General features: G+C 38.5%; 1 protein-coding gene across 1 annotated transcript; it reads left to right on the top strand.

Moving 5' to 3' along the window:
- Positions 1-17,056: 17,056 nt before the first annotated feature.
- Positions 17,057-17,874, top strand: LOC135223349 (uncharacterized). Its single transcript, XM_064261813.1, has 2 exons — positions 17,057-17,331; positions 17,627-17,874. Exons 1-2 carry the CDS (start codon positions 17,097-17,099, stop codon positions 17,872-17,874), a joined length of 483 nt encoding a protein of 160 aa, XP_064117883.1. The 5' UTR covers positions 17,057-17,096.
- Positions 17,875-18,084: the final 210 nt, after the last annotated feature.

Raw genomic sequence — 18,084 nt, 5'->3', positions numbered from 1 at the left:
AGAACAGATGATACTTCTCTCTGTGAGGCTTGCAATCTCTCCTCGAGTTGTGCCGTCGCCTGGAACAGCCTCTTTCTTTCAGCCTCATGGGCCTTGACCTTCTCTTCAAGGTACCCACAGTAGAAGTCATTGTCCACAGCTTGGTTCTGGAGTTCTTCCAGTTTTTCTCGATGGTTCTCACATTCTTTCTCCTTCCGTGCTAGTTGTTCGTTTATATGTTTTCAACATCCTTGGCCTTCCGGAAAATGCGTCTTCCAACTATCTTCTTTATTTTCTTCTTCAGGAGTTTATTTTCCTCTTCAGCGTTATGCTTTTCATCCATGAACTCGTCAAGTAAATCTTGATTCGTTCTCATCAGAACAGCCTCGTTGAAATTCATATCTTCGAGTTCATCTAGGAGAAAAAGTTCTCCGACGTTTGCATCCTTCCAATCTTTTTTCAAAAGCGAGATCATTTCCGTTGCGTAGTAAAGGTCGTCGTCGTTTTTTCTGCGCAGTAGCATCTTGACCAATCTGGAGAGCCTTCTGGTCTTCAATGCACTGATGTGCTCGGCCAAAAAGTGCTCCCAGAACAGAGCTACTGCTTGTTTACTAATAAATAATCCGAGGTTTCGGATCCAATTTCCATTTATGAAAGGTACCACTGATCCGGTTTGGGATCAGAGCCAATAAGTTTTTCACCAACAAAGTTAGATTTACCAAGGGCAAACATGGTTACCTTTCTTTCCACCTGATCAAATATTTCGAATTGGATAATGCCACTAGAGCTCCAGGAATTCCCCAGATCTTCATTTTGGCTCCGAGGCCAATTTTCTTGCTTCGGGAGATTCCACACGGAGCCTTCGGAAGGGCTTGGAGTAACTGAAGGCTCCTGAAGACTGCGACGGCTTCAGAAAACCATGCAAATGGAGACGACTTTAAAAATGAACCAGTAAATAATGTCTTCCTCGAGAAAGTAACTAAAAAGAGAGCTGGAAATTTTAACATTTTAGTCACAGATGATTATGAAACAAAATAAATTATACAAATTGAGAATTGAAAAAATTTTGTTGTTAAGGTTTTTTTTTAATGAGAGAAGCGTAAATTCTTTGGCCTTCCACTCTCTCTCTCTCTCTCTCTCTCTCTCTCTCTCTCTCTCTCTCACACACACACACACGTACATAAATGTATACATGTATGGCCATATACATATACGTATATATATATGAATACACACAAGTATATATTCAATATATATATATATATATATATATATATATATATATATATATATATATATATATATGATAAAAGGCCTATAGAGCACCATTTCATGTTCCAGCAATACATTCAGACGCTTTCATCTGTGCCCCCTTTTCACAGGTAAAATATTTTACTAGTGAAGCGTCTGAATTGCATTGTTGCAACGTATAAATAGTGTTTATGGGCCTTCTATCTTCATATTGTACTACTGTATTAGAGTAATCTATATATATACTATATATATATATATATATATATATATATATATATATATATATATATATATATATATTTAGTTGTTTCTTACATATAATGAGGCTATGCTGAACATCATGCTTCTGTATTTGGCATATACTGGCTGCCGATGATGCAATTCTATTTTCATTGTATATCATTCCTTATACTCTTTTTTCTCATGCCAGAGGTTGTCGTTTTCTGTAAAAGAAACTATTGAGATGGGTATTTGTCTGTCCATCCGCATTTTTTCTCTCCGCCCTCAGATCTTAGAAACTATTGAGGCTAGAGGGATGCAAATTTGCATGTTGATCATCCACCCACCAGTCATCAAACATACCAAATTGCAGCCCTTTGTCCTCAGTAGTTTTATTTTATTCAAGTGTTATGAGTAATGTATAGTTTTTCCATATTATTATCATTATTATTATTATTATTATTATTATTATTATTATCATTATTATTATTAGAGTTATGAAAAGTCGGTTTTTGCTATTTCAATTTAATAAATTCATGTTTAAATACTTTACTGTATGGAATTGAAGTGTTGAGCTTTTATTTTTTTATTTTTGATAATTGTAGGTTACCAAAAATGCATTTAACTTTGTGGAATTCACGTTTGTTATTTAGTTTTTTGTTTATTTATAAACTAAGGTTTTCTATGTGGGTATTTAAAACAGCCTATTGCGTAAATTCATTGAACTAAAGCTTGAAGTTTTACTTTTTAAAACCAAGGCAATGCTACGAGAGAGAGAGAGAGAGAGGAGAGAGAGAGAGAGAGAGAGAGAGAGAGAGAAGATGGCCTGTGTAGCATTAAAACAAAAATTTTGGCGGTTTGTCGCAATAAAACCATGCTTGATATTTCTCTTTAAGAAATTCATGGTTTGTATTTTGATGAAACCAGTCTTTTTACTTATTATTTTGGTTACGTTGAGTCCACAGTTGGCAATCCGGTTTAATAAAACTGAGCTCATGATTTAGATTTAATTGACTACTATTGTTGTTTCCCTTTGAAAAATGCAAACTTTATTTTCTTATGTTCCAAAACTTAAAAGCTTGACTTGCTGAGCTGAGTTTCTAAACCTCATCGCAATAGTTTGATATATAAAACCCAATCGTTCATCCCAGTCATGATATTTGTTTGCAGAACAAAGTTCGACATTTCGGTTATTAACTTCAAGTGTAAATGTAGATACAAGTTTACTGAACCCAGGCTTGTAATTTCAGTTTACTGAGCCTCAGCATGTTTCGCTTTACTAATCCCAAGCTTAATTCCGATTGACTGAATCTTAGCTTGAGTTGACTGAACCTAGGTTGATATCTCTACTTAACCTAACGGATCAATTTGTATTTCGTTTTACTAAACCCGGACAGGATATATTGGTACACTTAACCCAAGCTTAAAATATTCACTTTACAGAACTTCAGCTTGATACTTATGCTAATTAAAACCGGTCTTGATAGTTGTTTACTGAACCCAAGCTTGAAATTATGATTTATTTATTCATTAAATAAAAGCTTTGTATGTCGCTGTACCAAACCAAATCTTGACATTTCAATTCGCTGTGCCAAGACCTCTTTTTAATATATATATTTTTTATCAGCTTCTGGTTGGTTTTTCACCTGTGGGGCCAAGGGTAACATTACTTTAGGAATGGCAGGAATAAGAGACTGGGAATTGGGTTGGATCGGAGAACACACGCGTTTTCAGGGGGAATTGGCGAACATTGCAGCGGCAGAGAGAAAGCTCCCAAATTGTGCATGAGCACAAAAAAAAAAAAAAAAAAATCGCATAGGCGGGGTGTGGGGGGTGGGATGACGGTGGGCATTGAGCAAAAACAGACGTGAGACGGGATGCAACTACGTATGATCTGAGAGCGAGGGCATGGGCATATGGATCAAAATTAAAGCAGGTGTTAGAAGAATTCTTAAAGGAAAAACAGACTTCCAAAATTACCGAGAAAGGCAAAATCGAAAGAGGATGAGGCTTTTTTGGAAATAGGAAGAGGTGGAGGAGAAATAGGAGGAGGAGGAGGAGAGAAGGAGAGGTGAGGAGAAATTGGAGGAGGAGGAGGAGGAGGATAAGAGTCAGAAGAAGAAAGATGGCTGGGTGGAAGCTGATTGAAGTTAAAAAAGTTCAGTATATCTTAGTTTAACCAGACCACTGAGCTGATTAAACAGCTCTCCAGGGCTGGCCCGAAGTATTAAATATTTTTATTTTTCGTGGCTAGGAACCAATTGGTTACCTAGCAACGGGAACTACAATTTATTGTGGGATCCGAGAAGTGAATTTTTATCACCAGAAATAAATTCCTCTGATTCCGCTTTGGCAGAGCTGGGAATCGAACTTCGGACCACTGGATTGGCAGCCGAGCTCGAAAACCACCCGTCCAGTGTGGAACTATATGTTGATTGAAGTCACGTGATTACTATATATACCACTGTTCGTTCGAATAGTAAAATTCAACAAACGTCAGGTCTGGATAGTACTTGGACTGGTGACCACAAGGAAAGCCTGACGCCGTCGGACGATTCATTATTCGTCATCCTTGAGTTTCAACCGACTTCCTTGTGGGTTTTTCATTTATTTATTCCTTTTTGTACTTTTTTTATTTTTTTATATATTTTTTACTCCCATTTACGTATTCTCTTACTCATAATTACATTTAATCTTTTGAGAGGTAGGTTTTTATCAAGCTTTTGGTATTTTAATCCACACTCCTCCACTTCCTCCCCATTTGTGTGTGTGGTGGGTGACGGGACAGGGATAAGGTAAGGGCCTCCTTGGGTGACCATCCCATTGCTTATTGCAAGTTGACAGTTTTTTTCTTTTGATACAGTGTTTGTTATAATCATATACCTTGAGAAAAACTATCCCGCTGTTACACGCTATATTACTAACAAACCCGCGTTGATTGCATTGTTTGTCATGAAAATCATTGGAATTTATCGTTCTAAAATTTGACTGCAGTGTTACTAAAGACTCGGTTGTTTTCTACATTATATGTAATTTGGTTTTGCTATGTTGTTTGTTATTTACTGCTCTTTACTACTGCTGCTTTTTTTTTCATAGTATTCACGACTGCGCGGAAAATAATTCCAAGTGGTGTATAAGAAAACACAACCAAAGTAAATGGGAAATAACCATTAAATATACCGATAGATATATGGATGGATAACTGAAAAGAAAAGCTAAGGCGATGGGGCGTTGCTTTGAAGTATTCCTGCAGTCTTTGTCAAGTAGCATTACAAATCTTTTAAAATATTATTGAAGCCTTATGAAAACTTGAGATTATCAACATTCAAAACACTGCCGGGAGGATGTTTCCATATTTTATTGTAAAGGGAAAGGTAAAGAAAAAAAGAAAAAAAAAAAAAAAAAATCTGAGACTACTTGTGGCACCCTGGCGTCTCAACAGAATGTTGATGATGGACAAAACGAGTTGCATCCCGTAGCGGGTGTAACTCGTAAGGCTCTTTGCAACGTCCTTTTGTCCACCTAGCTGCATCCCCTTTCATTTTCTTTTACTGTACTCCGTTCATATTAACTTTCTTCCATCTCACTTTCTACCCTCTGCTAACAATTGTTTCATAATGCAACAACGAAGTTTTCCTCATGTTACATCTTTCAAACATTTTTACTCTGAACTCCCTTTCCATCGCTGAATGACCTCATAGGTCCCAGTGTTTGGTCTTTGGCCTAAACTTCATATGCCATTCCTATTGACCACCATTGTTTGGAAGAAGGAAACCACCACTTTCAGCAGTTTTATGGAGACAATAAGGACTCTTGGACGATTTAGCTCCGCACAAAAGGTACCAGAATGAGAAGAGGCTTCATGGATGATAAAATTAGATTTTCGTCAGATGAATCGAGTATTAGAATAAGCTGACTAATGCTAGGCACTTTTTCCTGGCCGTCTTATAAATCAAGTTTTTTCCTATATAAGTTACAGAACATTATGATGACCCCAAAACTAACCAAAGGAGCAAAAATTATTGGAATTGAAGTGCATCAGACCTTTAGAGTCTGATATTAGCTGCATTTGGTTACAGTGTGCTTCAGAAAACTAACAAAAGTGCTTGCCAGAAAGTCCGACACTGTAGAATTCATCATTCCCCTGTTTTGTGTCAAGATTTTCTCGAAATTTCAATCCGATTTTCGATCATACAGACTAACATATGCAGGGATTTCAGTAATCGTATTTTGATAATCCTTCCTCTTAAATGATTACAGTCATCATTTACATTTCCCCTTTGGAAGGGGATGGGGGGCGGAGGGAGTGGTAGTGCACCTCAGGGTGTACGCTGTAGGCACTACTTAAGGTTCTTTGTAGCGTCCATTTGGTCCCCAGCTTCAACCCCTTTAATTCCTTTTACTGTAGCTCCATTCATATTCTCTTTCTTCTGTCTTGCTATCCACCTCCTAACAATTATTTCGTCGTGCGACTGCGAGGCTTTCATCCTGTTGCATTTTTCAAACCTTTCCATTTTCAATTTCCCTGTCAGCATGAATGACTTCATAAGCCCCAGCGCTTGGCCTTCCTTACCATTATTTATATCCTACAAAATCTATATATATATTTCTTGTTTTTTCCTTCACGACTCTTCACTTGCAGTGTTGCAATGCGCAAGTTAAGAGACAGTGGCCATCATCAGTACTAATTTGAAAAAGAAATGTTTAACATTTTCATTCTTCCTTTTTGTAAATAACTTTTCTGGTTTAATATCACCCGGCACTATCCGCCACAAATTCGTGGTCTTTTGTCTCTTATGAAAGCATTCATCATCTCTCAGAGTTCTCGGTATTTTCGTACATTTATTCCCTCAACGTCCATGATATAGATGTACGTAGTACACCAACGCCAGCACAGTCTCCTCAAAATTTGGAGTTCCAGGCGTGCCAACCGCCGAACCTCACACTTCAGTGCATTTCACATAGAGCGTCAATCACTGGAGTGGTGATCTCCCTATCGAGCGTGTGACCTCGGGCGGGCATATTGAAAGGTCTTGGTCCTTATTAATATTATTATTTTTACTATATTTTTTTATATCTTTTTTACATTTATCGTTATCTTATTATTATTACAATATTATTGTTACTCTTCCTTGTATTATTATTATTATTATTATTATTATTATTATTATTATTATTATTTCGGAAGGAGACCCTCTCGTAGACATGTTTTGTTAAAAATAACTGCTGCTTCAGCACTATTAATCTTATAAAGAGTCTTCTCTATCTTTCTGATGACGGCTTTCTCGTTGTGCTTAGACTGGCGAGCAACGCACCAAAGGGCATGGTAAAATTCGGTTGAGTCATTTGATTTACTATTGCTTATACTCTCTCTCTCTCTCTCTCTCTCTCTCTCTCTCTCTCTAACGCGACGTTTCCTCCTGATCGACAGGACATTATCAAGCGATAACTGCTGAGGGACTGAATTCCAGTGGCGAGTCCTTCTCCTTTTATCGTGGTGTTGCGAGCTCTCCAGTACGGTCAGAGCACTTCTCCGGTAGGTCGAGTTTTTATTGGTTCCCGGGAAGGTGACTCATACGGCGGGCGTTGACAGTCTTGCAGACCTTCTCAGGTAGGGGGTATCACCGAGCCTCTTGATTGGCTTCTACCTGCGTGACGTCACCCTTGGTATTATTCTCATGTCCGGTGTTCGTTCCATGCGCGCTGGTACTTTCGTTAGGGGAGAGGGGTGTGGTCCTCCTCACACACGTCGGTATCAGGAACGCTTCTTGGTGGTATTGAGGGAGGCTTTTCTTCGAGGATGAGCAGCGCTTCTAGGAGACGCAGACGTCGTGGGTCAGGTGCTCTCCCGATGATCTTAGTATTCCTGACGATGTCGTCTCTCGTGATGTTTCTGCGGTGTACTGCAAGGGCGTGCTGCCTAATGGCGCCCTCCTGGGCGTGGCAGGAAATCCTTTTTGACAGGCGCATCGTCGTCATGCCGATGTAAATCCAGGGCATCCTTGGGCGGGGCATACGTATCGGTAGACGACGTTGGACTGCTTCAGGGGTCTCCTGCCGGTGGGGAGGGGTTGTTCTTCATCAGGAGGTCTTTCGTACGCCGATTCTTGTAGTAAATAATGAGGGACACTCTCTTTCCTTCCTCCATGGGGCGGACGTGTTCCTCTATTATTTTCTTCATGGCTGCTTCTTCTTCCTTGTATTGGTGTGCATGAAGGCTTTATAGAAAGTTTGATATCCTCCGGGGGCGGAATGTTCCTTCTCTCTTCCTCCGTCATGTACCACTTGTCAAGGGCGGCTCGAGTTTCTCGGTTTAACGAGTTTGTTCGAGTACCCATTGTTAATTAGCATCTGGGATGCTCGGTCGAGTTCGAGGTGTGTGTCCCTGCCAACGTCGAACAGTGCGAGAGGGGCCCAGGAGGCCCTCTCGCACTGTTCGACGTGGCAGGACAAAGTCCGAATGGTGATAGCGAGTGTCCTGCGCGGTTCAAGACCACCACCGTCAGGGCCTCGTCAGGAGGGCCCTCTCGCACTGTTCGACGTGGCAGGACACACACCTCGAACTCGACCGAGCATCCCAGATGCTAATTAACAATGGGTACTCGAACAAACTCGTAAACCGAGAAACTCGAGCCGCCCTTGACAAGTGTACATGACGGAGGAAGAGAGAAGGAACATTCCGCCCCGGAGGACATCAAACTTTTCTATAAAGCCTTCATGCACCACCAATACAAGGAAGAAGAAGCAGCCATGAAGAAAATAATAGAGGAACACGTCCGCCCCATGGAGGAAGGAAAGAGAGTGTCCCTCATTATTTACTACAAGAATCGGCGTACGAAAGACCTCCTGATGAAGAACAACCCCTCCCCACGGCAGGAGACCCCCTGAAGCAGTCCAACGTCGTCTACCGATACGTATGCCCCGCCAAAGGATGCCCTGGGATTTACATCGGCATGACGACGATGCGCCTGTCAAAAAGGATTCCTGCCACGCCCAGGAGGGCGCCATTAGGCAGCACGCCCTTGCAGTACACCGCAGAAACATCGCGAGAGACGACATCGTCAGGAATACTAAGATCATCGGGAGAGCACCTGACCCACGACGTCTGCGTCTCCTAGAAGCGCTGCTCATCCTCGAAGAAAAGCCTCCCCTCAATACCACCCAAGAAGCGTTCCTGATACCGACGTGTGTGAGGAGGACCACACCCCTCTCCCCTAAAGAAAGTACCAGCGCGCATGGAACGAACACCGGACATGAGAATAATACCAGGGGTGACGTCACGCAGGTAGAAGCCAATCAAGAGGCTCCGGTGATACCCCCTACCTGAGAAGGTCTGCAAGACTAGTCAACGCCCGCTGTATGAGTCACCTTCCCGGGAACCAATAAAAACTCGACCTACCGGAGAAGTGCTCTGACCGTACTGGAGAGCTCGCAACACCACGATAAAAGGAGAAGGACTCGCCCACTGGATTCTCTATCTTTCTGATGACGGCTTTCTCGTTGTTGCTTAGACTGGCGAGCAACGCACCAAAGGGCATGGTAAAATTCGGTTGAGTCATTTGATTTACTATTGCTTATACAATTCTCTCTCTCTCTCTCTCTCTCTCTCTCTCTCTCTCTCTAACGCGACGTTTCCTCCTGATCGACAGGGACATACAAGCGATAACTGCTGAGGGACTGAATTCCAGTGTTGTTTTGTTGTTGTGTTTTTGATTGTGCTGACACAAGGTCAGCTAAATCAAAAACAACAACAAACAACACTGGAATTCAGTCCCTCAGCAGTTATCGCTTGATAATGCCTGTCGATCAGGAGGAAACGTTCGCGTTAGAGAGAGAGAGAGAGAGAGAAGAGAGAGAGAGAGAGAATTGTATAAGCAATAGTAAATCAAATGACTCAACCGAATTTACCATGCCCTTTGGTGCGTTGCTCGCCAGTCTAAGCAACAACGAGAAAGCCGTCATCAGAAAGATAGAGAAGACTCTTTATAAGATTAATAGTGCTGAAGCAGCAGTTATTATTATTATTATTATTATTATTATTACTAGACCCAATTTCAAAGAGAAAAAATTACCTTACAAAAACAGGTTGGCCTAAGCACTCCAACCATTGTGGTCAAGGCCTAAGCATCTGCTCTTGGGTCTAAGCAGTGTTTAGCGTACCTAAATGGTTCCTGTAAATTACAGGACTTTCTTAGCATTCAGTCACTGTGCACTAAATAAACAGTAATGTAAAATCACTAAACACTAACATTCCCAATACACTCACACTCACTAAACACACACTTACTATACAGTACACTCAAGCTCATTAAACACTCATAAAACACTAAATACTCAGTATACCACAATCAGTAAACATTCACTGAACACTCACTTAATCCTAAACATTCAGCAAATACTAAAAAGTCACTAAACATTCTCTAAGCACTCACTATACACTAAACACTCACTAAACCCTGAACACTCATTAAACACTAAATACTCACTAAAACTTAAATACTCATTAAACCGCTAAACACCATTAAATAATAAACAGTGAGTGAACATCCACTCATTAAACACTCATGAACACTTACACAATAAACATTCACGAAACACTAACATTCATAAGACATTCACTAAAAACTCACAAAACATTCACTGAATACTTACTAAACATTCACTAAACCCAAACATTCACTAAACGATAAACACAAACTCACTAAACATTTACTGAATACTAACACAATAAACGTTCACTCAACACTAATATTCGCAAGACATTCAATAAAACCCTAAAGACTCATTAACATTCGTTGAATACTTTCAAACTAAAAATTCACAAGACATTCACTAAATGTTAATTAAACATTCACTGAATACTTACACACTAAATATTTACTAACATTTACAAAACATTCCCTAAAACACTAAAGACTTACTAAACATTCACTGAATACTTACACAATAAACATTATTTAACACTAACATTCACAAGACATTCCCTAAACGCCCACTAAACATTCACTAAATATTTACACACTAAACATTCGCTAACATTCACAAAACATTCAATAAAACGTTAAAGATCACTAAACATTTACTGAATACTTACACATAAAAATTCAGTAACATTCACAAAAACATTCACTAAACCCTAACACTCGGCAAACATTCACTAAACCCTTAATTAACAATCACTAAAGATTAATTGATTGATTTATTAATTCTTACTGGCGTCGCAACGACGAGAATCACTAAAGAATTACTCATATACATTCACTAACCACTTACTAAACCTTCAAAAATCGATTAAACACTTACACTTTACATATTAATGATAAAAAAAAGTCACACTCGCACTAGATAGGTATCTGTTCAGTTTGCAGGTTACCAGACTTAAAAATCTCCACAAGGATTTGCAGCCCCGCCCTTCAGTCAAGTGGAATGTATTTAAAGTAAGGAAGCTACAAATGATATAATATCTTTGATAATTATATCTTATTTCCTAGCATAAAATAACATTCTTTCTTTCAATAGAAAGATCTTTTAACATATGATAATCTGATAACACTAGATATACCTAACTCCCCAACTTATGTATCATTTGAGCAAAATAGCAGCTCTTTATCATAGAGGATACATACGAGAGTTGCGATCTCCCTACCAGTTCTATGCAGTTTTGTGGCCTTCCACCAGGGCGGCACTGCAAAGCCTTGCAGCCATCTTTAAAGGTCTGGTAACCTAGAAAATGAACAGGAGATGAAAGGGATAGTGAATTTGTTTATCATTAATGTTTAATGAATAAGTGTTTAGCTAATGTTTAGGGTTTAGTGAGTGAGTGTTTAGTGACTGTTTATGAGTCACTAAACACTATTTAGTGGAATGTTTAGTTTAGGATTTTGTGAACGTTTTGTGAATGTATTGAATGTTTATTGTGTAGTATTCAGTGAATGTTAGTGAGTCTTTAGGGTTTTAGTGAAAAAATTAGTGGAGGTTTAGTGTGTACGTATTCAGTGAGTGTTTAGTGAATGTTAGTGTTTAGCGAATGTTTAGTGTGCAAGTATTCTGTGAATGTTTAGTGAATAAGCGTTCCATGAAGGTTTAGTGTATGTTAATGGTTTAGTGAATGCTTAGTGTGTATTTAGTGAGTGTTTAGGGTCTAGTGAATGTTTACTGTGTAAGTATTCAGTTAATTTTTAGCGAGTGTTTAGTGAATGTTAGTGTTTAGTGAATGTTTAGTGTACAAGAATTTTGTGAATGTTTTAGTGAATAAGCGTTCCGTAAATTTTTTAATTTTTTGTGTATGTTAAGGGTTTAGTGTGTGTTCAGTGAGTAGGGTCTATAGAATGATTCAGTAGTTAGGGTCTAAGAAGTTTACTGTGAAAGTATTCAGTGAATGTTTAGTAAGTGTTTATGGTTTTGTGAATGATTTGTGAATGTTAGTGTGTAGCAAATGTTTAGTGCGTTAGCGTTCGGTGAATGTTTCTTGAGTATTTATGGTTTAATGAATGTTTAGTGAGTGTTTAATGTTAGTGTTTAGTGAATGTTAGGGGTTTAGTGAATTTTAAGTGGGCAAGTTTTTAGTGTGTGTTAATAAGTGTTTAGGGTTTAGTGAATGCTAGTGCATAGTGAATGTTTAGTGCGTAAGTATTCATGATGTTTAGTGAGTGTTTATGGTTTAGGGATTGATTTGTGAATGTTAGTGTTTAGCAAATGTTTAGTGCATAAGCATTTAGTTAATTTTTAATGAGTATTTACGGTTTAGTGAGTGTTTAGTGTGTGTTTAATGAGTGTTTAGGCTTTGGCAAATATTAATTTTTAGTGAATGTTAATGGTTTAGTAAATGTTAAGGTTTTAGTGAGCGTTTAGTATAAGTGTTTAGTGAGTGTTTGGGGTTTAGTAAATGTTAGTGTTTAGTGAATGTTTTTTGAGTGTTTATGGTATAATGAATGATTTCTGAATGTTAGTGTGTAGCAAATGTTTAGTGCATAAGCATTCAGTGAATGTTTAGTGATGATTTATGGTTTAGTGAATGTTTAGTGTGAGTTTAATGAGTGCTTAGGGTTTAGTGAATGTTAGTGTTAATGAATGTGAGTGTATACATATTCACTCACTAAACATTAGTGAATGTGTTGTGAATGTTAGTGGTCAGTGAATATTTAGTGTGTAAGTGTTTATTGAGTGCTTATGAGTGATGAGTGGTATTAATGAGTGTTTAGGGGTTTAATGAGCATTTAGGGTTCAGTTAGTATTTAGTGTTTAATGAGTGTTTATGGGTTTAGTGAGTGTTCAGTGTATAGTGACTGCTTAGTGAATGTTTAGTGAGTGTAGTGTATAGAGAGTACTTAGTGAATGCATAGTGATTGCTTAGAGAATGCTTAGTGATTGTTTAGTGTTAAGGGAATGGTCAGGGTTAAATGAGTGTTTAGTGAATGTTTACTGAGTGGTTTGGGGTATAATGAGTGTTTAGTGTTTTATGAGTGTCTAGTGAGTGTTGACTGTTATTATCCTGGGGTAGGGGTGTAAAAATACTACCACCGTAGGTGCTGCGTGTCAGAAAAGGCGACTAAAAGGACAGTATCTCCGCCATGCAGTCGTATATTTAGTAAAAGGTTAGGCCCACTGCCAATAACTGTGGAAACTAAACTACTACCTTGCAGTCGTACATTTTAGTAAAAGGTTAGCCCACTGCCTAATAACTGTGGAAACTACTACCTTGCAGTCGTACATTTTAGTAAAAGGTTAGGCCCACTGCCAATTACTTGTGGGAAACTACTACCTTGCAGTCGTACATTTTAGTAAAAGGTTAGGCCCACTGCCAATAACTGTGGAAACTACTACCTTGCAGTCGTACATTTTAGTAAAAGGCAAGGCCCACTGCCAATAACTGTGGAAACTACAACCTTGCAGACGTACATTTTATTTTAGTAAAAGGTTAGGCCCACTGCCAATAACTGTGCAAACTACTACCTTGCAGTCGTACATTTTAGTTTTAGTAAAAGGGTTAGGCCCACTGCCATAACTGTGGAACTACTACCTGCAGTCGTACATTTTAGTAAAAGGGCTAGGCCCACTGCCATAAACTGTGGAAACTACTAGGCCTTGCAGTCGTACATTTTAGTGAAAAGGTTAGGCCCACTGGCCAATAATTGTGGAAACTACTACCTTGCAGTCGTACATTTTAGTAAAAGGAGGCTAGGGGCCCGGACTGCCAATAACTGTGGCAAACTACTACCTTGCAGTCGTACATTTTATTTTGTAAAAGGCTAGGCCCACTGCCAATAACTGTGGAAAAGTAACTACTACCTTGCAGTCGTACATTTTAGTAAAGGTTTAGGCCCACTGCCAATAACTCTGCAAACTACTACCTTGCAGTCGTACATTTTAGTAAAGGCTAGGCCCACTGCAAATAACTGTGGAAACTACTACCTTGCAGTCGTACATTTTAGTAAACGGTAAGCCCACTACCAATAACTGTGCAAACTACTACTTGAAGTCGTACATTTTAGTAAAAGGTTAGGCCCACTGCAATAACTGTGCAAACTACTACCTTGCAGTCGTACATTTTAGTAAAAGTCTAGGCCACTGCCAATAACTGTGGGAAACTACTACCTTGCAGTCGTGCATTTAGTAAAAGGCTATGCCCACTGCCAATGACTGTGGAAACTGCTGCCCTTGCAGTCGTACATTTTAGTAAAAGGCTAGGCCCACTGCCAATAACTGTGGTTGATGACAGCAAGAGCATGCAGTCATGAAAACCCCCTTTGCCAAACAATAAGCTATGCCTGATGATGCCTTTGATAAAAGGCAGTAGAGAAGTTGCATCAGGCAACGGACCCCTTCACATAGGCATAACAGTGGGAAAGAAGAAGAGTGAGTGTTGGGTATTCAGTGAGTGTTTAGTGTTATTGAGTTTGAATGTATGTTAGGTGTGAGTGTTGAGTGAGTGTAAGTGTATTGTAAATGGTAGTGTTTAGTGATTGTACATTATTACTTTGCTAGTGCTTAGTGAGTGTATGCAAAGAAAGTCCTGTAATTTACAGGGACCATTTATGCTAGGCACTGCTTAGATCCAAGAGCAGATGCTTAGGACTTGACCACAATGGTTGGAGTTCTTAGGCCAACCTGTTTTTGTAAGGTAATTATTCTCTGTGAAATTGGGTCCAGTAACATTAATAACAATAATAATAACCAGTAGGACACCATAAAGGCGATAACTCTCGAAGCTTCAAGATTAACCATCAAAGGATTAACTAGGTATCTCTGAAGTCTCTGCAACGTAATTTATATCGTTAATTACATTTCAAACAGTCTTAAATAAATCTTATATATGATGAAATTGAAAGATGTAAGGTTTTATTTTGCTGAAAGGAATTATCTTTTGTCTTCAATACTTTTGGAGATAATAGTATTTGAATACGTTAGGGACTAATGCAGTAAAACAAAATTTAAATGTGAATTTATATTTTAAAATTAGAAATAAATCTTATATATGATGAAATTGAAAGATGTAAGGTTTTATGTGCCGAAAGGAAATTTTATTTTTATCTCAATACTTTTTGGAGATATTAACGTTTGAATTACGTTAGGGACTAATGCAGTAATTAAAACATAATTTAATGTGAATTTATAATTTTTAAGATTAGAAATAAATCTTATATGAAATGAAATTTAAAGATGTAAGTTTTATCTGAAGAAAACGAATTTACGATTTTCTTTGTCTTCGAATTACTTTTGGAGATATTAGCATTGAAATACGTTTAGAGGGTACTAGCAGTAATATAATTAAAAACATAATTTTAATGTGAATGAATTTTAATATTTTTTTAAGATAGAAATAAATCATGAATTTTATAAGAAATAGATAAATTCTATATTGAATGAATTCAAGATGTGGTTTTAATGCGAAGAAAGGAATTTTGTTTTACCTTCAATACTTTTGGAGATATTAGCGTTTGAATAGCGTTATGAATGGGCCGCCAGAATTGAGCCCATTTCCGCTCTTAATAATTATATACCAACAATTCTAATGATGATAATAATAATAGTAATAATTAACAAGGTAATAATAATAGTAAAACATATAAAAATGACAATAGTAAATATAATAATAGTAAAAAGATATGACAGTAGTAAATATAACAATATAATAAAGTATACTGAATATATAGCTGGACAAAGACCTATCAATAAGGCCGCCCGAGGTCGAACGCTCGGCAGGAAGATCACCACTCTAGTGATTGACGCTCTATACTCTTTATACAGAAGATATTCTTTTAACATTATTGGTAGGATTGTTTATATTTAAACACAGTGAAATGTTTCTTAATGATTCGGACAAAATACTTAAAACCTGCTTCAAACAAGGTTTTCCTTGCAGTTTTATTTCTTACTCCTAATAATTGATCATAATTTTTATATAATAGAAAAAATCTCAAACCAATTATCATATGGAAAATAATAAAGAAAAACATTCTGAACGATATATTTCATAAAGTGTTCGCTCTCTCCTAGTAAGTTACTGAAAGATGGATTGCATAATATCACGTCTATTATGCTTTGTCATTGTTATTGAGAGCGATAGTTGCGTGGTCCAATGTCCTGAAGATTTACAGGGAGCTCAATCTTAAAAGCCGTTGATCATAGGAGTTGAGTTGATACACTAAAATTCTCTCTAAAGGTCAAAATGTTACCTGTTTGGACACAGAAACGTCTTTATTATTTTTTCTTATTGCTGGAGATATTATTATTATCTTTTGGCATCTGTGTGCGTTTACATGAATGAAGTCAAACAGGCCATTCGTTTCCTTGAACTGGAAAAAAAAAATAGATAGAAATAAAAAAAAAAAAAAAAAAAACCTAAATCGGGAAAAATATAAAACAAAAAGAAAACGAGAACAGACAAGTCCGGGTCAATTTTAGGGTTCAGCATTTGCCAACACTTACATGCCCTTAACCCTTTAATGACCGACCGAGACCCGTTTTTTGGGATCTTTTTAAAAACAGCTACTTTCGGGTAGTCGTGGTGAACAAGTTTGAGCTTGTATGAAATTGACGCTTTGGCAACTCATAGCTACACTCCTCTGCTCTTTGAATCAAACCAATCAGAAGCCGCCAGGCCCTCGCACAAAAGCAGGTGAGGGTCCCCCCCTTCCTCCCCTCCCCTCCCCCCGCCGACAGACACCGCAGTCGTGCGCAAGTTGGAAAACAGTGAAGACGTGCCGCAGTAAACTCCAAGTTTCCCCCCCTCCGAACTCGTAAATCATGGTAAGCACACAGTGACTGTGGGATAGTGAAGCCTAGTGATATACTTACCTTTTGATGTTGGTTTGAAGGGCTGTAGTGTTACTGACGTGTCGTAGTGACAAAAAAAAAAGTATAGATCCCTTGCGGGATACTTCGGTCGTTCTTTAGGCGGTACCACGCTCATCCCATGAGGGATGTATCGGACCGGTAAACGGTTACAACGGCCAGTAGAATACGACGTCAAGTAATTTTTTTTTTAGTGCTTCTTTTAGACATTTGTGAATAATTTTAACAATATTTCTAGATATAATAGTGATGATTTATAGATGTTAGGCTCATGTGCATATAAATTATTACCTTACAAGGGATTGAATGATAGGTTTTTGTTAGGGAAAGTTACATTTTTCTTTCATTACATGATTTTAAAGTTGTTTTTTTTATTTTTGCAGTTTCAAAGCAGTATGTTTTATGGGCAACGCAATGCTGCATTGGAGACTCAGGAACGTGTACCATGGGTAGCCCCTGACGACGCTGAAGGAAGTGATGTCGACGTGAGCCCTTTGGACATTGACAGTGATGATGACGACCCTACCTACGTTCCTGACGAAGGCCTTACTCAGGACGATGCCTTTGACCCTCCTAACTCTAGAGGTTAGTATGAGACATCCTTAGAGAGAGAGAGAGAGAGAGAGAGAGGGAGAGAGAGAGAGAGAGAGAGAGAAATGTGTTGTAAACATTGTATTTAAAAGTCTCGTTGTTATAATGGTATTTAAATTTGTTGCCCTTTAAATGGTTTGTAAACATTGGGTATTTTAAAAAACTTATTTGTTTACTTCCATACTCACTGACATACACGTGCACACACATGCATACATCACTTGACATACACATGCATGCGCACACACACATTTACTGTTTTACTAATGTTACTTTATTCTTGTTTCAGCTCGCAAGGTCAATGTTGTTGTCCCTCAAGCGATGCCTATGGAAGAGGAAGGTGAGCCTAACCCTAAGAGGTCTCGTGCTGATGAATGGAAGAAGGAAGACATTGATATCCGTGCCCTGCCCAACTTCATTCATCAGAAGCCTGACTATTTGAGGGAACCTTATGAATATTTCTCCCAGTTCTTCACAGCTGAATTGAGGAACACATTGTGTATCAATCCAACCTGTACTCAAGACAGAAGGATGTAGGCAGCAACTTCCACATGTCAGAAGAGGATCTCATGGTTTTCCTTGGCCTCATCGTGTACATGGGCCTGGTTCCTCTCCCTAGCATAGTTGACTTCTGGGCCGTGAAGACCAGGATTCCTCAAGTTGCAGACTTCATGTCCAGGAACCGCTTCAAGGCAATTCGGATCTTCCCTTCACTTCAGCGACAATGACCAGGCAGCTGCATACCCA

The sequence above is a fragment of the Macrobrachium nipponense genome, chromosome 8 (genome assembly GCF_015104395.2).
Source record: "Macrobrachium nipponense isolate FS-2020 chromosome 8, ASM1510439v2, whole genome shotgun sequence".
Classification (NCBI taxonomy): Eukaryota; Metazoa; Arthropoda; class Malacostraca; order Decapoda; family Palaemonidae; genus Macrobrachium; species Macrobrachium nipponense.
Note: the sequence above shows the minus strand (reverse complement) of the source record. Positions and strands in the feature narration are given on the sequence as shown.